Genomic DNA, 21,096 nt, shown 5'->3' with positions numbered 1-21,096 from the left:
GCAGGTCAGAGGGGACAGCAGGGAGTGGAGGAGCCTCATCAACAGGCTGAGCCTTGCCATTCCCTAAAACTGAGCCATGCAGGCTGTCAGGCCAAGGTCGGGCCAAGGTCGGGGTGAGCAGGAAAGGCCCTGAGGCAGCAGACCAGTGTCAGGGAGGGTTTGCCAGCAGCCACCCCAGCCACCCTCTGCCGAGACACAGCTAATGCCACAGTCCGAGGAAGCCCCTCCTACTGCTGGTGCAGGGACCGCAGGTGTCTGGTGGGGAGAGAAGGGACAGGCCCTGGAGAGCCTGTGGCACAGGCTGGGCACATCCCACAGAGCCCGAGACCCTAAGAGTCAGTGTAAACAGCAGACCCCGTTTCCAATGCTCGGGACGCACAGGGAGGCCCCTGGGTTTTGTCTCGGAGCCCTGGCCACTGGGGACCCTGCTGGCTCTGTCTCCCTGGCCTACGTCCACTGCCTTCTCCGGCTCTTCCCAGCCCCTGTGCCCGGCTGCCGCCCCTGCTCCGTCCCGTGGGAGCCCCGAGGCATGCCAGCCACTGCGTTCCCCCAGCTACTGTCACGGGTCCTTGGGTGCCAGCTGTCACACCCTAGCTGTGCTGGAACCCTGCGGGGCCCCCAGCTCGTGCAGGTGAACAGGGCCCACCGGGCGCTCCACGCTGTCCAACACAGGCTCCCCACTGCCTCCCCCTGCGCCCCCGTCACTCCCAGCCGGCACCAAGTGGTCCCCCCGCGGGACATGCCTCCACGTTTTCGCTCAGTCAGCTCCCCCAGGGGCCTCTTCTGTGTTCAGAACCTGCCCTCCCCCTTCTCTGCCGTCCCTGCCACATCAGCTGCGGACACGCCCACAGGCCACAGATTTCATCTGCACTGGACGGCAGGGGTGCCTGGGTCCTGGTTGCACAGCTACTGGGCAGGGCTCCTGGAATGCTGGGCCCGGGCCACCCACCGCGCCTGCTGAGGCTTCTCCCTGCGCGTCTGCACTGCAACCCCAATCCAGGATGGTGTCCTCTCCTCAACCTCGCCGTGATTACACCTGTGAGGACCTGTGTCCCAAGGAAGGCCTGGCAGGGACTGAACTGTCCCCTCCCCAAATTCCAGCCTAGGCCTGCAGGGTGGTGGTCCAGGTGCAGTGAGGCCCGAGGGTGGCTCCCCACAGTGAGGCTGGTGCCTGCGCAGGATGAAGGGCCCCCCAGGACCGGCCGCACTGCTGTCCGGATCTCCCGATTGCCTGGCCTGCAGGACCGTGAGCAGCAGGCACTGTGGGAACCCGCAGGTTGGCCCAAGGTCGCCTTCCAAGGCTGGGCAGGGACTCCGTTTGGGGCCACCCGTGAACCCCGTGGCAGCTGGTGGGCACGGGGATATCAGGAGGGAAGGTTCAGGATGACTCGCTGATTTGCACGCAGGCGAGGGAGGAGGGCTCCCCTCTGGCTGGGCAGATGCTGTCCTTGGTCACAACTGGGGGTGCCTGTGACACTCATGTCACCGCTGTCGCCTGACGCCACTCCGCTGTCTGGCGCATCTCTGCCTTCATACCTGCTTCCCGCACTGTGTGCATCCCCGTCCCTGAAAGTTCTGCGTGTGGCTAGGACAGGAGCACCTCCACGTCGGTGCTGAGGTCCTTCCTCTGAGGCAGTGTCCTGTCTCCTCCTGCGGCCCCGGGCCTGGCATGGCCTCCAGGACCTACAGGGAGACACCCGCCCTCATCACGCTGCGCATACTGCGCACGCCAGCAGCGGCTCCCCGGCCCCCAGAGCCCCTCCCGTGCCCCCACGAGCGCCCCGCGCCCCCTCGGGGTAACCAGGCTCTCCAGTGCCACCTGCTGGGGTTAAAAAGATCACAAAGTAAGAATCTCTTTTTTAACCAGGAAATTTAAGCCCCTTTTAAAAGACAGGACTATTGCTACATTTGAACTTGTTTCATCATCATGCTTTTAAATGTTTTTGTCTTTTTTTGCTTTTTCCTTTTGTTAATTTAAAAAATCCCATTCCACATCTCTACACATCTGTGATTGGTGTTCTCTGTTGCTAAGCCTCTGAATACTTAACTGTGCATGTTTAGAAGGTGTCCAGATTTCAAAGTCTCACGTTAAATGCAGATGGTTCCTGATGCAGAATGAATGCCAGAGGCGCTGTCCCGGCCCAGCTACACGGGATTCCTGGCCATTGTTTCAAACCTATGCTTTTTTTAAACCCCACAGAAAAAATACCCTTACTTTGCTCAGACGATTCAAAGAATTTAGGGATGCCTGGGTGTCTCAGTCGGTTGAGTGTCCGACTTCAGCTCAGGTCATGATCTCACAGTCTGTAGGTTCGAGCCCCGCATCCGGCTCTGTACTGACAGCTAGGAGCCTGGAACCTGCTTTGGATTCTGTGTCTCCCTCTCTCTCTGCACCTCCTCTGCTCACGCTCTCTCTCAAAAATAAATATTAACAAAATTAAAGTGGGGATGAACACATTCATTAGATTGGGCTCTGTATTTATGACCATGAGGTGTCACACAAAAATGTGCAGGAGGCGGTCTGGATGGGGAGGTCCCTGCGGTTTTCTGTGTTAGCTGAAGGGCCGCAGGCGTCCACTCCCTCATCCCCACAGCACGAGGGTGTGCACCCCCACATCTATTTGGCAGGACCCCAGCTCTGCACCGGGATGGGGCAGAGACGCCCCCGCGCTTCTGCAGGCAGTTAAACTGTCCCCACCCCCATGACACCAGTGCCTGAACCGCCAGAACTGCCTCCCGGAGAGTGTCACGGAGTCTGACTTGCCCAGAATGCATGTGGGAGCCCTGTGCGGGCGAGCGGGTCGCCACGCTCCCCGGTCCCTACGTGCGTGCACACTGTCTTCCTGCTCCCTGGGTGGCCCTGAGGAAGCCCTGGGGGGTGGGAAGCCCCTGTGCTGTCCACACCCGCTCCCTCCATTGGCAGAGAGGGAAGCAGTCAGGGTGGGGCCCGGGGAGCCCTGAGATGGGGTGTGCAGACAGGGGGATGGAGGGGTGGCCATGGGAGCCCCAGAGCACAGCGCTTCCTGGCCCAACACCGGGTTCAGTCGTCCTCGATGGTGAGCTCATGCTGGGTGGCCTCCTCAATGTCCTGGAGCAGGCGGGTCTCCCACTGCCTCACGCGCTCTGTCTATGGGAGGAGAGTCGTCCATGGGAGGCCTGGCCACCGCCAGACACAAGCCGCGTATGGCCAGTAGGCGCCCATGCAGCTGCACAGCCCCGCCCCCCGGCTCCTGGTCCTCCAGCCCGTCTGCTCCCATGTGCTGGGCCAGCAACAGCTCAGAGGGCCGTGTCCTGGTGTGGGGGTAGGGGGTGCAGGTAAGGTCCCGGGAGTTGGGGCTGACAAGGCTGCAGAGCGGTGGCTGTGGGGCCGGCCAGGCGTGTGCCGGGACCGCCTGCCTGGGGCATACGGGAGACCTTCCAGGCCTGTGGCAGGGAGGCCCCCTGACCTGGGGAGCAGGGGTGGGGGAGATGATGGGGCAGGGTGAGCCCTGCTTCTAAATGAGAGGGGGCTCAGAAAACAGAGTGGGGGCGGGAGAGTGAGCCAGACCACATGGGAGGCATGCAGGGGCCAGGTCACAGAAGACATGGACAGCCGGGGTCAGCCGCTGCCCCCCAGTACCCTTCTCAGAACCTTCTAGAACACAAGGGCATCAGAGGACAGGGTGAAGCTGCTGTGGGCCAGGGAGCAGAGGTCCCAGCAGGAATGGGGCCCTGGGGACCAGGGGAGCATGGAGGGAGGCTCCAGGTGCACACTGAGCCACAAGGAAAGAGCGTACAGCTTCCTACGCCCACCAGCTTTACCCTGAGAAGGCCAGGAGGCTTTATGGCAGCATGTTCAAGAGTTTGGGGAGCAGACAGGAACTGGGGGGGGCAAAGATGCTCCACACCTGGGTCATGTGACTCCTCAGAGCAGGTTGGGGAGGCCTGGGACATCAGAAAGGCCTGAGCAGTGAGGGAAGGAAAGCTGCCTTCCCTTCCTGAGGGTCACCAGCCACCTCCAGGGGACCCTGAGCCTCCAGATGGGGTTGGGGACTGATCTGGGACAGGGTCAGAGTCCAGTTGAGGACAGTCAGGGACAGGGTTGGGGTAGGGTTGGGGACACCGACAAGGTCAAGTCAGGAATGCAGTCAAGGACAGGGCTGGGGACACAGGGACAAGGTCAGGTCAGAGGGACAGGGTTGGGGACACAGGGACAAGGTCAGGGACAGGACACGGACAGGGTTGGCGACACAGGGACAAGGTCAGGGACAGGACACGGACAGGGTTGGGGACATAGGGACAAGGCCAGGTCGGAGGGACAGGGTTGGGGACACAGGGACAAGGCCAGATCAGGGACACAGGGACAGGGTTGGGTTGGGGACACAGGGATAGGGCTGTATTGGGGATATAGGGACAGGGTTGGGGACACAGGGACAAGATTAGGGTCAGGTCAGGGACACAGTCAAGGACAGGGTTGGGGTCAGGTTGGGGACACAGTGTCAGAGACACAGGGATGGGGTTGGGGTCAGGTCGGGGACAGTCCTACCACAGCTACCAGCTCCTTCGGGTCCCTCTTTCTCTTCCTTGTGGTGTTGGGCAGCCCGGGCAACCTCAAGTGTGGAGGCTGGCTCCGTGCTCCACCGGACTCTGCTTGCTGCTGCCTCCAAGTGACAGAAGTGGGTGTGGGCGGATCTTCCTCGGGAGCCCAGGGGTCCGAGTCGGTTGCTGGCCCCCCGCTGGCTGCCCCGGAGGCCTGCACGGTAGAAAGCTGCAGGTTCTGGAGGGTGGCCATGGAGCCGGGCCCTGCCTGGGCGGACGGGGGGCTCCAGGAGAGGCATGTGGGCACCGGGGACTCAGCCAAAGGGCTCCCTCCCGGGCAGTAGGGGACATAGCCCGGTGGCCTCCTGTGCAGGCAGGGCGTGGCTTCCTGCGGGGTGCTGTGCCTCAGGACCTTTCTCGGGGATGGCTGACTCATCTCTGAAGGAGGAGCCTCGTCTTGCGCAGCGGACCCTAGCCCCGCAGCCTGTGGAACCAGAGCACGGAGGTCGTTTCCATACAAGGTCATGGCGGCGAGCCTCCGGCGGGCACACCCTCTGCCCCCCGGTGGGGAGCACGCTGCCCGGACCCAGACCCCAGCGCAGGACTGGCCACACTCCTCAAGCTTGGCCTCATCTGCTATTTGGTCAAACCCAAGCACCAGTCAAAATGTGGTTTTAATGATAGAACTGAAACAGACGGCCTTTAGGTAAAGGCACTTTTTTCCAGGAGAAAACTACAAAATGTTGTCAATGAAATCAGCTTAACATGTACACTCAACATAAAAGAGCAGGAGTCTGGGCAGAGGTGACGGCGTGTCAGGTAGGGGTGGGGACACTGAGCGTCCCCATCCTGGGGTCCGAGGTCTGCCTCTCCTACAGCAGTAGCTTTGTCAGGGCCAGTTTCTGCTCCAGAACAAATCCTCAGCAGAACCCCTCATACTCCTATGCTCACAGCCTTCTCTGGATGCGGACACACTGTACTTGGCAAATAGTTTTATTGTTATTATAAGGCCATGGTCTGCACAGTGCTCCTTGAAAAGCTGTCATGTAGGGCACTTGGGTGGCTTGGTTGGTTGAGCATCTGACTTTGGCTCAAGTCATGATCTCACGATTTATGAGTTCGAGCCCCACATCGGGCTCTGTGCTGTCAGCACCAAGCCCCGCTTTGGATCCTCTGTCTCCCTCTCTCCCTGTCCCTCTCCCACTCATTCTCTCTCTCAAAAAATAAACAAACTTTAAAAAAAAAAAAGAGAAAGAAAAACTGTCACATCAAAACTATGTGACAGATTGAGCAGTTTGGTTTTTGTAAGGAGTTATTGTGTGTCTTTTAAATACATACCAATTCATGCTGTTAATTAACACTGCACTGAACCTAGCCAATCTCCTACCAAGCCAGGTAATGTTCAAAGTGGAGTTGAATCCCATGTATGGAATGGAGAAAAGTACTAGCAGACTACAAACCCAATAAAGGAATAGTGTCCAAAGTACGTGAGGCACATTCCTATAACTCAGGAACAAAAACCCAAATCATCCAATTAAAAATGGGCGAAAGACACACAACAGACATTTCTCTGAAGGACAACACACAGATGGCCAGCAGATGCATGAAAAGATGCTCAACGTCACTCATCATCAGGGAAACACAAACCAAAACCACGATGAGACACCACCTCACACCTGTCAGGGTGGCTAAAATCAACAACACAAGAAACAACACGTGCTGGCGGGGGTGCTGAGAAGGGACCCCGCATGCGCTGTTGGTCGGCATGCAGACTGGTGCAGCCGCTCTGGACAACAGTGCGGAGGTTAACAATAAAAACGTTACCAATAGAGTTACGTTACACCCCTGCAATTCCACCCTACGCCCCTGCACTCCCACCCCCAGGCACATAGCCGAAGGAAAGGAACACATCACCCTGAGCAGGTGCCAGCACCGCCACGATCGCTGCAGTGCCAGTCGCTATTCACCCCCAAGCTGAGTCCCCTCTCAGTGGGACAGTCCCATGCGTGTTTTCGGTGGTGGGAAGAGCAGTTTCTGGTCACAGCGTCCGTTGCCGACAACGCTGCCTAAACCCATTAAGAAAGCCGCTGTCGCATGGGGTGCGGAAGGAAGTAGAACTCTTCTAAAAAAGCAGTGTATAAAATCTCTAAGACAAAACGCCACTGACGTTCCCGGGAGCCTGCTGGCACCACTGGCATGGCAGCAGCGTGTCCGCTGGCTTCCGCACAGGGCGCGAACAGCGCCAGCAGCAAGCATGCCACCCTGCCACTCTGTGGTCTTTGAGTCCCTGCTGTGACGTGTGCATCTGGTAGCGTTTGGGGGAGGCGGGGCTGAAAGCCTCCGACAACACTGAAGTAGTAAAGGGCTGAGGTCTTGGGAGAAAGAGCCTCCACCACCAGTCCCACTCAGGATGCTGCAGGGGAGGGAGGCCGCACCGTCGCCCTCGTTTACCATCTAACAAATCACACCTGCGCCAAGCAGCTTATGACAGACATTGGCAGGAGCTTGGGGTCTCCCGTGGGGCCGTCCTGGTTAAAGCCAAACAGTAGAGAAACGGAAAACTAGAAAGTCCAACTGCAACCTTTCTCCAGTCCTGCTCCGTTAGCTATTTGTAACACAGAACAAACACCATGGAATACGGGTCCTGAATGCAGAGAAGTTCCTGTTTTGTAAATAGAATCCCGATACACATGGGGGTGCAGGATCACGGAGCATTTTCCATGGGACTGACTCTCTGAACGAGGCACGTTGGATAAACTGTGTGGGCGCGGCCCGCGGGGTCTGAATCTCCCACAGGGGCTTGGAGCCAGGCGAGGGCAGGAGAGGTTGTGCAGGTGCAGTGTGGGGGAGGGGCTGTGTCTTGCAGACATGTGCTCAGTGGAGGTGCCAGGACATTCAAGATCTGACTCAGGGAGCAGTCGGAGCATCCTGGGAGGTGAGTCCATCGGCGGGTGGCTGGGGGAGGCGCAAGCCATGCTGGGAACAGGAAACAAGGCTGGTTCCCCCCATGTACGCGGGAGACCTCCCTCCTCCCCCAGCCCCTGGGTCAGAAAGCCAGGCTGGAGTGACCCAGCTGAGAGGGGGCTGGGTCCAGACCTTTGACTGTGGAGCTCTCAGGTTGCTCCTGGCACCTTGTTTCCTTTAGCAAAACCTTTAGAAATTGATTGATGTGAACTCAAACAGCCCGAACTGGATTAGCTCTAGAGAATGAGTCAGCCGTTTCTCCGCACTGCTGCCGGGTCCTTGGGTCACGCGGGCGTGCAGGAGGACTTCAGGTGCTCCCCATCCTCCCCAGCGCTCAGGGGATGTCTTCTAACCATTGTTTCCTAACAGGAGCAGTGCTCTCTGGCGGCGGACGTGGGCTCTAATGACCAGCAGCGGTGACTGCCTTTTCATCTCCTCGCCACCTATGTCCCACATGCACGTCTCCTTTGGTGGTCAAAGTCCAGGCACCCCTGCCCTGGAGTCAAAGGCAAACGGAATACGCTTGCCTACCAGCAGGCTGGCATTGGGTCTGAGAGCACATTCAGGTGCACAGCCTGTCCAAGAAGCCACCTAGAGACAGAGGGCTTCAGAAAGACCTGAGGCAGAATGACGGGAAGGGCCAGCCAGGGAGGGACCGAGTAAGCACGAGCAGCACTTCCGATAATTAACGCTGGAAAAGGCTGAGTGCATGGAAAAATGGAAGAAGACATTAAGCAAGACCCGAGACAGACCCACCGTGTGATAAAAAACAAAAGCCAAAATGCCTTCCTGCTATTACCTTTGGGCAGATACCGTAGCATCGACACAGAGCGAACTCCACAGAGACGTACGGAGAAACGGAAATAAACTAGCCATGGAGGCTACCCCATGTTTTGTTTATGTATTTTTGTAGCCCCTGGTAGATCAAAGAGAGAAAGAAAGGACCCAAGTCCCATGGAAGGTAATTGGCACTTGTAAGGCAAACACTAGGCCACGCTACTTCGCACAGGGACCGGATGTGGGGTGGACGTGGGGTGTGACCACAGGCCGGGGCTTCCACTCAAAGGACACTCCCAGGGAATAGAGACATGCTTTCTCATTCGCAGGAGTCACTGTGAACTAACCTGTTCATGAAAGTGAACAGAGAACCAATCAACGACGGCATGTTGACACCCTTTTCCGGGAGAACAATTTGATACCTATTCAATAAGATGATGCTGTGAGGTTGACAGCTTTCAGGAGAACCGTGCCATCTGTAGGGACACTGAGGCTGCACAGATGACCCAGACACACATCTGGGGCCTCTGCCTGGGAAGGGAGTTGTTTTCACTGCTGTAGTTGCTCTGACAGGTTGGCCACTCAGGGAAAAAAAAAAAATAGCAAAGCCACATCCCTACCTCGTACCCTACGTGAAAATGAATGACAAGGGTATTATGAGTATTATGCTCTTTAAAAATTCATAGGTTACTAGAAAAAAAAAACAGAGTAAGTTTGAAAAATCTGAAACAAATTGGATTCTTCTATCCTCCATCAGGACAAATTCCAGACAGAAGGGGCTGTGAGGGGGCTAATGAAATGGGACTGTTTATGTCAAGGAGTTTAGATGGAGCCAGGAGCCTGTCAGGAGAGGGGCCTCACACTCCTCCTCAATTCTCATGGTGAAACCATGAACTTTGAATGGCGCCAAACCCCAAATACTCCAAGGGCTCGAGGCCCTGCAACGTGCTACCATAATGGACTTGGCTCTGCGAGAGACTTGGGACCGATTCTGTTCAGCCAACTTGAGTTTTCAGCCACCAATGCCAATCACAATTCTTTCTAAAAAACATAGACAAGCATTCCCTGTTGTCTTTAAAACCCCCTGAATTCTGTCCCCTGTGGGACACAATTTGGGCTGATCCTGAACTACAATTCTGAGACTCCCCCCTCCCCCCCATGAACCCTTTTGTTTTATTTTGTTTCTGCCTCTTTTCTCCATGGACAATGTTAAGAACAACAACAACAACAACAACAATTATAAAAGCACTGGAAGGGAATATAGGTGATTTCCCTGTAACTTTGTCAGAAGTAAGGCTTTCGCATGAGAACTCACAACAAAGAAGCCATAAAGGAAAAGAAGTTAAAATAAATATAAAATTTGAAACTTCTGCAAAGAAAAACAGAGGATGTACTTGGTGAAAACACACAGCCCACCATTCCCATGAAAGGTAAACAAGAGGCTAAAGTTCCTCAGATTTAGGAAAAAACCAAAACTGAACATAAACACGCAAAGACCCTTAACAGATGTTTGTTTGTATACATACATACGTGCACGTTTTTCTCATATGCTGATAAGGACAGGTCATTATGCTTTGAGAACAGGCTTCCCACCCCCCCAACCCCCAACTGAGGAAAACTACAAATCTAACCTTCTAGTAGAAAATAGAAATATCCTTAGCCTGGGGGTGGGAGGGGGGGCTGCAGGGACCACCCATAGTTGTGTAGCCCCTTACTCCCACACCAGGGGACATTACCAGCTGCAAATGAAGGCAGGACCAAGCCTGGAGAAAGGTCCCCGCCTGTTTGGAGAGGCGAACCAGGCAAGCTGGGAGTGTCCTGAGGGGTCCCCTCCCAGCCACAGCCCGCTGCTCTGGAGGGCAGGCTCTAACTTTCCCTGGGGACCCTCCCCAGTCCTGCAGCCCCCTTTTCCATGCGCACATGGAGCGGGCATCCTGCGGGCCTCCTCATAAGGCCGACACTGACCCGGCCTACCGGACAGGCTGGGGGAGGGGGACAGGGGTGCAGGACTCTGCACCTGTCTGATGTGTCAGGTGNCACCCGCCTACCTGCTCTCCGGGCTCCATCCCGCCTCTGCGCGAGAAGCGGGACCCCACCTGTGCGTGGCCTCCAGCGGCCCCGTGGCGGCGCAGGCGCAGGACGCAGCGCGGCCGGGCTGAGCCTCGAGGGCGTCCACCTGGTCTGTTCCGCCCACACCTGTGTGCGTTTCTGGCCGCGGGGCCCGTGGACTCCCGAACCTGAGCCACCCACGTGCGCACCTGCGTGCCAGGTGCTTTGCCTGCCTCGTCACAGTGAGCTAGCAGTGGACACCACCGCCTCACCCTGGCGCCCAAGGCAAGGTCCGTGTCCCCGTGTACGGAGGTAGGAAGCGGAGAGATGGGTGGCTGTTAGCACCGGGTGCTGATGAGCCCTGGTGGCTCCCGGGACTGGCATTGCTGGTGGCTCCTGGGTGCCTGTGCTAGCGCTTCTGCTGGGANCATTTCCAGGAGAGGGACTGAGGGGCAGGGGCGGGGCAGGAAGAGGCCAGGGCCTACCTGACCAACCTCTGCCACAGTTCGTTCCCCACACCAGGTCGGCCTTGCAGGAACCGAGAAAGATTCACCGTTTTGTGGATTCACAGAAATGGTAATGCTGGTAGGACCTAGTGGTCAGATGATGGGTGAATTTTAACATCACTGAAATCCATTTCACTTTTTCTAACAGTAACATATAATTAGTAAGCAATAATTTTTAAAAACCTCACCCTGTACAGGCCATCATTTTCCCCATGGGGAATGTGAGGGCCACAAAAGGGAAGAGTTTGCTTAAAGTCTTGGAGTGAACCCGGTGGGGCTGCCCTGACATCCCAATGCCCTGATATTTCCTCATTGTGTCAGGCCATCGCCTGTGTCCCCTGTGCTCCTGGCTCCCAAGTGTGCGCTGACCCCCTGGCACTTGGGCACAGTGCTTTGAGTGCAGCAAAAGGCTCTTTTGTGTTTGTGACCAAAAACAATTTCGAAACCTGCAGAGTGTGTCCAGGGTCATGTCAGTCTGGCACCCAGGCATCACCTGTCACCAGCACCCTTCACTGCTGCACTGGCAGCCCTCTGGGGAGGAGTGTGGGGGTCCAGGCAGTCTGTGGAGGAGGTGGCCCCAGGCTCTGCTCCTGGTCCCCGCCGAGGGCCCCGCACATTCCTTGTGCAGTGCCCAGAGCTGGGCACCTCTCACCATGCCAAGGCTGATTTCGGGCATGATTCAAGTCCAAGTTGTGGATACGCACGTGCGCACGGGCCTGCCACACCGCAGCCTTCCACACAGGTGCAAATAACGCTCTTGGTGTTGGACAGTCCGGCTCAGAGCCTGGCTCTTGTCACTTTGAAGCTGTGGGCTTTGGACGAGACACGCAGACAGCCCGGGACAGTGAGAACCACGCGCTGAGCTTTATGACCACGTGCAGGGAATCCCCAGGGGACAATTCTCTCTGGCTTCGTCACTCCAGGGCCAGGCGCCAGGCAACTGGGGACACCCTACAGCTTACAGCCTGCTGGGATTATTCAAAGTAGCCAAGCCTAAACCACTCTGCCTGTTTTGCTCTGCCTTTTCCGTGGAAACTCTGATAGGACTATGGGCTCGGCTCTCCCCTCCTCCTGATCACGCTGGTGCCTCCCTGTGGCCCCATGTGGCATGCCGTGTCTCTGTGTCTAGGACCCAGAGTATAATAAACTTTCTATCTAAGCCCCATTCCTATCTAGTCCTATGTTCCATTGACTTTACTATCCCATATCCAACATGTATATTCCTAGAACAGATTCTACACAACCAATGTGCTCAAAGTTGCATTTGACCCCAGGTTGTAAATAAGAGGCAAATGACTGGTACTTTTTGTAAAACAACACAGAAAAGAAAAAAACCTGTAAACTTCATTAGCAATCAAATAAGTGCAAAATATCGTAGCACAAGTACTGCTTTAAAATTATTCAAATTTGTAAAGATAAACTGTCAAAATGCCTTCTAAAACAAAAAGTGCCAGGCTCACTGGTGAATCCTACTGAATATTTAAGCAGAAATTATGCTGGGGTTCCTGGTTGGCTCAGTTGGTTAAGTGTCTGACTCTTGATTTCAGCCCAGGTCATGATCTCATGGGTTTATGAGTTTGAGCCCCATGTCGGGCTTTGTGCTGACAGCACGGAGTCTGCTTGGGATTCTCTCTCTTTTTCTGCCCCTCCCCTTCTTGTGCACATGCTCTCTCTCAAAATAAATAAACTAAAAAAAAAAAAAAGATTTGAAAATCATCTAATGTAGCCCATCGCATCAAAGAGAGTTTCCTCAATTTGATAAAGAATACCTATACAAACCTAAACTAAGGGAGACCTGGATGATTCAGTTGGTTGAGTGTCTGACTCTTGGTTTTGGCTCAGGTCACAATCTCAGTGCTGTGGGATTAAACCCTGAATCAGGCTCTGCGCTGAGCATGAAGCCTACCTAAGATTCTCTTCTCTCTTTCTCTCTTGATATATATATGTATATATATAAATATATACACATATATATGTATGTATGTACATATATACATATATATACTTATATATATCCCTGTGCCCCTCTTCCCCACTTGCATGCTCTCTCTCAAGTTAAAAAACAAAACAAAACAAAAACCTAAGTTAACACACAGTTAATGGTGAGAATCTTGAAGCTTTCCCACTGAGATCAAAGCAAGGCAAGGATGTCCCCTCTCACCAGTGCTTTTTACCATCACGCTGGGAGTCCTAACTAATGCAATAAGACAAGGAAAGGAAATAAAATGTATACTGATTGGGAAGGAATAAATAAAATCATCTTTGCAGATGACAAAAAGGATCAATGAAAAAGCTCCTGGAACTAATAAGTGATCAGAGCAAGGTTGCAGGGTACAAGGATATAGTCAATCCCTTTTGAATACACCAGCAATGAATAAGTGGAATTTGAAATTAAAAACTCACCATTTACATTAGCACCCCTAAAATGAAATACATGTGTATAACAAAACATGTACAAGATCTATATGAAAAAAACTATAAAACTCTGATGGATGGTATCAAATAAGTGAGTAAATGGAGAGGTATCCCATGTTCATGAATAGGAACACTCAACATTGTCAAGATGTCAGTTCCTCCCAACTCAATCTACAGATTCAATGCAATCCCAATCAAAGTTGCTGTAAGTTATTTTCTAGATATTGAGAAACTGGTTCTAAAGTTTAAAAAAAGAGGCAAAAGATCCCAGAATAGCCAACATAATATAGAAGAACAGAGAAAGGACTGGCACTGCCTGACTTCAGGACTCTACAGTAATTATAATACATGCATTTAGAGCATAGAGAGGGGTGTTGCTGAAATAATAGACAAACAGAGCAATGGAACAGTTTAGAGAGCTCTGAAACAGACCCACGGTGAACGCAGTCCACGGGTCTTGGACAAAGGAGCAAAGAAAATAAATACAATTCAGAGATAAATCTTTTAACAAATGGCGCCAGAACACCTAGACGTCCACACGCAAAAAAAATGAAACTAGACACAGACCTTACACCTTTCACAAAAATTAAGTCAAATGGAGCTTAGGCTTCAGTTTAAAATGAAAAGCTATCAACTCTTGGAAGGTGACATGGGGACCACCCAGATCACCTTGAGTATGGCGATGGGTTTTTCAATACCAAATGCATGACCCGCAAAAGCAAAAATGCAGAAGCGTGACTTCGGTAAAATTTAAAACTTCTGATCTTTGAAAGAAAATGCAAAGAGAATGAGAAGAAAAGCCAAAGACTGGAAGAAAATATTTACAGAAGATGAATCTGATAAAGGACTATTACCTAAAATGTTACAAGAACTCTTAAAACTCAAAAACAAGAAAACAACCTGATTAATAAATGGCCAAAGGCCGTGGTCACATTCCCCAAAGAAGATAAACAGATAGCAACCAAGCACAGGAAAATTGCTCCACATCGAACGTCATCTGGGGACGCAAGTTAGCTCCAGGAGGTAGAAGCGAACACCTGTTAGAATCGCCCAAAACAAGATACCGTCAACACTAGGTGGGGATGAAAACGTGATGCCACTCATGGAGTGCACAGTGTGACCAGGGCCACGGTACCCCCATGTGCGAGCATCACGTCCACGTTGTGACTTGGACAAGACGCCCCCGTGAGGTCCGCGCTGTGACAGGGAGAGACACGCATCCCCCGTGACGCCGGCGCCGTGACGTGGGCAGACGCCCTGTGACGTCGGCACAGTGGTGTGAGGGAGATGCCTCCCTGAGGTCCGCGCCGTGACGTGGGGCAGACACCCCCTGAGGTCTGCGCGGTGACGTGGGGGAGACGCCCCTGGGAGGTCCGCGCTGTGACGGGGGGGAGGGGAGGAATGCCCCCCCTGGTGACGTCGGCGCTGTGATATAGGGGAGACACCCCCATGAGATGCCTCCCCGGGACGTCGGCGCCGTGACGTGGGGGAGGTCTGCGCGGTGCATGAGACCGTAATACAGCAGGGCCCCACCTTCCTGCACGAGTCAGCGCCCAGCGGGCAGGTTGGAGGGGGGGCTGGCAGGGCTGTGTCCCCTCAGTCCTGGCCGCACCAGTACCCACGTTGTTGCCGCCTGGGGGCTGGCGAGGCCCCACGACCCATGGACGGGTCCTCGGGGCTGGGGAGGGGACTCTGGCCATGGGGGTTCTGACACGGCTGTAGACAACGTCAGGTGAGTGGGTGCAGAGAGGGTCCCAGGCCAGGGCTCAGAGCGGGGGACTTCCCCCTCCCCCCATTCCGGGGTTCCCGAGGCCCGTCTGGTGCCGCATTTTCTCCGCATCGGACTCACAGATGCTTCTGACCTTCTAGGAGCTGTAGGAAATCACCGTCAAGGCTCCGCGAACACGAGGACCCAGGTATGCGCGGGGCGCTGAAGAGCACCAGTGGGGGTCCACCTGCGGGGAGGGCTGCGGCTGGGACCAGCTGGGGGGTCTGTCGGGAGTCCACCTGCGGGGGGCGGGGGTGGCCTCAGGTCGAGCTGGGGGTCCGACGGCTCCTGCAGAGTTCTGCGGATCCCCCACACAGCCCACCCATCCACCGGCCGCACAGACTCTCCTGTCTGTCGCCCCCTCCCCAGCTGTGCACCCCGTTCTTGCAGGCAGCCTCTCGGTAAGAGCAGAGGGGCGTTTTCTGAGCTGGAAGCTGAAGCTGGAGGAAGCGCCAGGGTTCCCGAGGCACTCATGCCCCAAGTCAGGGTCTGGGTGGGGCTGGGAATGTGCATCTCCACCCAGGCCCCAGGTGCGGGGGCGGGGTGCTGGTCTACCTGTGACCCTTGGGTTCAGAAGGTCACAGGAACAAACAGGATTGGGTACCGCGCATGTGCCTGGCACTTGGTACCCCAGCAGCACACAGGCTGTGCATGTGGGTTGGGTGCCCGCCATCGCCCAGGAAAGCCCTGTCTTTTCCCCGGGGCCCCCGGGGCGCTGGCCTCGGGCTCTCCAGTGAGCCCCTGTGTCTAGGGTGTGGGCTGTGTGGACGTGACAGGAACCAGGCCACTTCCCCACCTCGGTTAGCAGGGGTGTGGGTGTACCTTCGCTGTCAGGTCGGTGCCCTTCACACTCAGGGGACGGGATTGGCCGGGGGCTTGCATGGATTTACATCATCCCCGGTGTCGGTTGGGAACACGGCACATTTTTTGTTTTTTCCACCCTGCATGTTGAAAACAACTTGCCTGCAAGGGGCCTCTGGGCTACCTCGTTCTCGCCCTTTGAAAGTCTGACTTCGCCCTTGACCCTGGCATTGTTTTTGCGAGCTCGGATTGCCCAACTTTCCGGCTGCTGGTGAGTAAATGGCATGCGGCATGGAGGCTGGACTGGGTGACGGAAGAGCTTGTGTGGTTTCATCATCTAGTGATGCCCCTGCCTCTGCGGGGTCGGACGCTGCGGCTCGGGGTGGGGGCCGCAGCCCCCCTCTCACAGGTAGGGAGACTGAGGCCCAGGAAGGTGGCACGGTGGGCCAGGACATGGACATGAAGGTGCCTGTGCAGACAGTCTTTCTGGGAGGTCGGCAGCTTCCCCGACATGCCTGTGGGCTGTGCCCTGAGTCCTAGACGCAGCAGGGGACACCCGTCCCCGCAGCTCCTGCAGACAGAGGGCAATGTGCATGCAGCGTCCAGAAGGGACTGGCAAAGACCATGCGTGGGGTCTAGTGCCCTTCATGCCCCACCTGCCCCTGGGAGTGTGGGCTAACCTGTGCAGGCAGAGAGTGTCCCCCACCCCCAGGTGCGGTGGGCGGCTCCCTGTGGCCAGGACTCACGAGGTGAAGTTCTCTCCTGCCTGGTAGACGGAAGTGTTCCACACAGATCACTTCCCATGTGTACCCCCAAACTGCCCTTCCACTCTGCCCACCTCCCTAATATACCCCATCGGCCCTGAACGTGGAGTCTGTGACCCTCCCTGACACCTGACATTTGCAGGCTGTGATGGCCAAAGTAGGCTTCATCCCCAATGATGAGATCCCGGGGAGGGTCCTCTGGCAACGTTGGTGAGCATGGCTTGGTGCCAGCTGCATAGAGCAGGTCTATAGAAAACCCTGGTCCCCACTCTCCTGTCCCTGCTCTCCTGGCCCTGGGCTCCTGGGTTCAGTAGTAACAGGTCAGACGGGCAGGGGCGCCCAGCCCTCAGAAGGAGGGTCTCAGTGCTGGCCTCTGGTCTCCGGGCCTGCAGCCCTGGACCTTTCTGGAACTCTCTTCTGACCAGCACCGCTGGCCCTGCCTCACCCCTCCCGTGGTGTCTCTTGGCCTTAACAGGGCCGGAGCCCATCACACAACAGTTAGGGCCTTTCTCTCCTGTTCCTTTGCTGTCTTTCCAGCTTCTGGGCCAGAGAACCCTGGGCCCTTTCCCGAGTGCCCAGACCTCCTCCTGGCCCCTGCCCTACCCACTTGCCTGCACCACAACCCCATCCTCTGCTGTCTGGGAGGCGCTGCTTCTCCTCCAACACCTGCCTGGCCTGGCACCTTCTGTGGCATGCGCCCATGTGTGGCCCCGTGCCCTCTTTCCTGCTGTTGGCCGGGCTCCCCATGCAAGCGGTCACGTCGAGGACCAGCCTGTAGTCAGCCCTCACGGGGCGTCCCTCCTGCTGCCCTGTGTGTGCTGATCGGCGAGCCCGTCCTCATGCCCGGCCCCACCTGCGGGCACTGCGGGGACGGCCCCTCCCTCCTGGTTTCTCTGCTGGGGGAAGGACAGGTGGCTAGATGGAAGCTCAAGATGGGTGCTGGGAGGCGCTGGGAGGGGAGCAGGGATTAGGGGTGAGGCAGATAAGGCTCCTAGGGTGTAACACATGAGCAGGGGCTCCCTGTCAGCCCCCCTGCACCTCCTCTCCCCAGTAGGGGTGATTGGGCAGTGGGCCGCTGACTGGGAGTCACCGAAGTCACCGTGGCACAGACTTGGGGGCGTGGAAGGCCAGGCAGAGCTGTGATGCCCCCCGGGAGCAGCAGGACCTGGGATTCACAGACACCCCCAGGGCAGACAAACAGGCGGTCCCTGAGGCCCCCAGGACAACCCGCCCCATTTGTGGTGTTGTGGCCAGAGAAGGGGAGAGCTTCTCTCTGGATTTGGTGGCCGTTTGGTTTCTTACTGCTGCTCTGAGGCAAGCAGTGGCAGTCGATGTTTGGAAAATCGATCTACATGGAGAGGAACTTCCGCTATGCATTGGACAAGCAAGACCTGCAGTGGGGGTGGGGGCCTCACTGGGCAAGTGCACAACAGGGTGAACTGTCCAGGGCTGGCACTGGGCCACACACAGTAGGCGGGCCGTGAATATTTACCAGACGACCCTCTCTTTCACATGAGTCTCTAAGGGGCCATCTCAGGTGGACACAGATTTTGAGTAGAGCAAATCAGAGCAAATTCGGAGCACAGATTCTCCTTTAGGAAACGAGACCCCTTAGGAGCCCACATCAAAAATAACATTCATTTAGTCGAAAGCATTGGTCAGCTCCTCACCCAGACACTAAACTTCGCTCTGTAAAAATAATGACAAACATGACCTTGAACTTGAAACTGCAGTGATTTCCGCTGACCTTATTTTGATCGTTGCTGGAGTAAAGCCAGGGCGCTGACGCCAGGCCCCAGGCCCAGCTGAGTGGCTTCAGGAGGCGGCAGTATGTTAATTGTGACTTGTTTATTACCCTTGAGGTCGATACCATGAACGGCGATGCAAATACCTGGTTATATGGAATAGCGTAGTGTCTACTCATAACGCAGATCTGGAAAGGCAAACCCCTATGCCTGGGAGGCCAGTCCCTCAGGGACCTGATTTCACGCCCGTCCCCACCGCACCAGATGCTGATCCCAGTGACGTCTCTGTTCTTCCCCAAATCTCCCATAAATTCATAATCACAGGACATACCTGTTCATATTATTTTTTTATACACAAATTGTACCGTCCCTTGGAAATTAACTTACAAGCATTCACCGATCTCAGGGATTTTCTGTATCTGGCAATGTAGGGCCGCCTCCTTGTTCTTTATAGCCACCTAGTGTCCGGGATCAGGTGTCCACCAAAGCCCCTGCCTGTCCTGGGGATGAGGGGGCCTGGTTCTCGCTGCTGCCTTTAAAGGTACTGTGACATTTTTTCCTTGCAACCTCAGAGGATATCCAATAGATAGGAGTTTTCACTAAAGAAAAAGACTTGGTAATCAAGGCTGGATAAAAATGTGGTCTGGGTGGGAAAGTCAGGAAGCCTGGGGTCTGGGCTCCTTTCTGCCGCCCCAGCCCCATCTCTTCATGGGCGATGAGTACCGATCCCTTCGGGAAGCCAGTGAGCAAGGCCAGTCTCTGGGGGTAGGGGTGAGCCTGGGGAGGAGCTTGGCACCAGCCCTGGGGAAGATGTCCCTTCCCTTCCATGCTCACTCATGGGAGAGGCTGTGATGAGCCCGGGCCGGGGGGCTGGAGGCCTTCCTGTGGACGGAGAGGCAGTTCTGGGCTTTGTCTCGAAAACTGCCCAGGGCTCCTCCCGGCCTCCCCCCTGGGCCTTGGTTTCCCGTTTGAAAATTGGTAGGCAGGCTGGCCTTGCCCAGCCCATGTCTTCTGCTCCCCTCCTGTCTGGGGACAACCACACTGGGGGGTGGGCAGGTGGATGCCCCTTGAACAAAGCGAGTCCTGGCCGTGGGCTCCTGGCTAGAGCTGCACTTTGGCTCCAGGTCAGAACCATAACGACAGGACAAACAGGTTGGAAACCTGGGCCGGTGGCCCTCCTTCCACCCACGGTTTGCGCAGGGCCTTGAGCACAGGAGCAAAACAAACTTTTTTTTTTTTTCCGACGTTATTTTGAATGCCAGCCCCAAGCACGCAGTGCTGGCAATCATTAACCTCCCTGATGGGGCGGGGCGGCCCCTCACCCTTTATAAGGCACATGCAGCTCCCAGCAAGCACCGAGCATGGGCACCAGCTACCTCTGCCTGTAAGCACCGGCCACATCTGCCCGCGAGCACCGGCTACCTCTGCCCAAGGGCACCAGCTGCCGCGCCACTACTGCCCCACCAGCGCCGGCATCTGTCCGTCCGCCGCACCTGCCTGACAATGCGTGTGGTCCCTGCTGCCCGCGCCTGGCCGCTTCTGCTCCAGCTGGCCGTCCAGCTCGGCGGCACCACTGGGGCTCCCCAGCCATGGCAGTGTGCGCCCTGCTCCCCCGAGAAGCTGCAGCTCTGCCCGCCGGTGCCTGCCTCTTGCACCGAGAGCGCCCGGCCTGCCAATTGTGGCTGCTGCCCGGTGTGCACGCTGTCCGAGGGCACCACCTGTGGCGTCGCCAGTGCCCGCTGTGCCAGCGGGCTCAGCTGCCGTGCGCGGCCAGGGGAGGAGCGGCCCTTGCAAGCCCTCATCCGTGGCCAGGGCACCTGCGTGCCCACCGGTGGTGACACAGGTACGACATGCCCCCGCGGGGTGCCCCTCCCCCCGACACATTAGGGAGGGTGGACGGGGGCAGGGCCCCCCTCGCCCCCCTGGAGAAGCAGCAGGTGTGGAGCAAACCTCCCCAAGTCCAGAGCTCCAAGGGGAAAGGGCCTTCGGTCACCTAGACGAGCCGCTTCACTTCGTGGTCCTGCAGGAGGGGCCCCAAAGGGGAGGAGGGCCTGGAGGGCCCCCACAGCCCGGTGGGAGAGTCAGGGAGGGGGGCAGGAGCCTCTGCGGAGGACTGGCCTGGGCACCCCTCCTGCCGGACCCCTGGGGAGGGTTCGGAATGTGCTCTGTAGCCGACCCCTGTGGAGACAATGTGCTGCCCGAGTGTTTACAGAACATAGTGTGAGCGCAGGCTGTAAACCCGCTTACATTCGCCGCCATAGGAAAACAGTGTTTGATGTGCACGTCGCCTCCAAGGACAATCAGACCTTTCCTGAATTTAGCAGTGATTTATTTGTAGTGGGAAGTAGAGGAAGCACCTCTTCCTCTACCCCGTCCCCACCTCCCCATCGGGTGGGCGGCTGCACGTCCTCGTGACTCTCCGAGGAATCCCGCGCTCCCACAGCCTGGTAGGAATCTGCTGGGGTGCGTGACCCTTCCGAGGAGGGACCCCCATTTTCCCACTGGTTCCCTGACTTCAGACTCAGTAAAATGGAGAGCCAGTTCTCTGTGACTCTGTCCGCCCACCGAATCCAAACGTACATGTGGCTTCACCTGCCTGCTGCTTTAGGAGCAAAAACACCGGGGGACTTGCCAGACCCCCAAAGCACAGACCTGCTGCTGCGTCGTCATGCTTCCTGGAAAGTGTCCGAGGCACCTTTAAAGAGGAAGTGGGCAAAACCCCAGGTCAACTTGACTGCCCTTGGGTCTGCGCCTGGGGACGCTCAAGGGGGCATGCACAGACGCCCGCC

At 56.3% G+C, this 21,096-nt stretch overlaps 2 protein-coding genes across 2 annotated transcripts in view; one reads left to right on the top strand and one right to left on the bottom strand.

Moving 5' to 3' along the window:
- Positions 1 to 2,443: 2,443 nt before the first annotated feature.
- CCDC201 (coiled-coil domain containing 201) lies at positions 2,444 to 10,597 on the bottom strand. The gene is given in 5 exon segments (XM_077765787.1): positions 2,444 to 3,043; positions 3,046 to 3,127; positions 3,802 to 3,924; positions 4,526 to 5,002; positions 10,308 to 10,597. Coding segments are annotated over 5 exon segments (1,161 nt in total). The 5' UTR covers positions 10,326 to 10,597; the 3' UTR covers positions 2,444 to 2,582.
- A 9,042-nt stretch (positions 10,598 to 19,639) lies between these two features.
- The window catches only part of IGFBP1 (insulin like growth factor binding protein 1), a 4,102-nt gene continuing 2,645 nt past the window's right edge, over positions 19,640 to 21,096 (top strand). The window contains exon 1 of the mRNA XM_077765788.1: positions 19,640 to 20,150. Coding sequence (XP_077621914.1) covers positions 19,811 to 20,150 — 340 coding nt within the window. The 5' untranslated portion in view covers positions 19,640 to 19,810. The remainder of the gene's footprint in view (positions 20,151 to 21,096) is intronic.

Source organism: Crocuta crocuta, unplaced genomic scaffold (genome assembly GCF_008692635.1).
Source record: "Crocuta crocuta isolate KB4526 unplaced genomic scaffold, BGI_CrCroc_1.0 scaffold751, whole genome shotgun sequence".
NCBI classification, from domain to species: domain Eukaryota; kingdom Metazoa; phylum Chordata; class Mammalia; order Carnivora; family Hyaenidae; genus Crocuta; species Crocuta crocuta.
The sequence above is the reverse complement of the archived record's forward strand: the minus strand, read 5'-3'. Positions and strand labels throughout refer to the sequence as shown.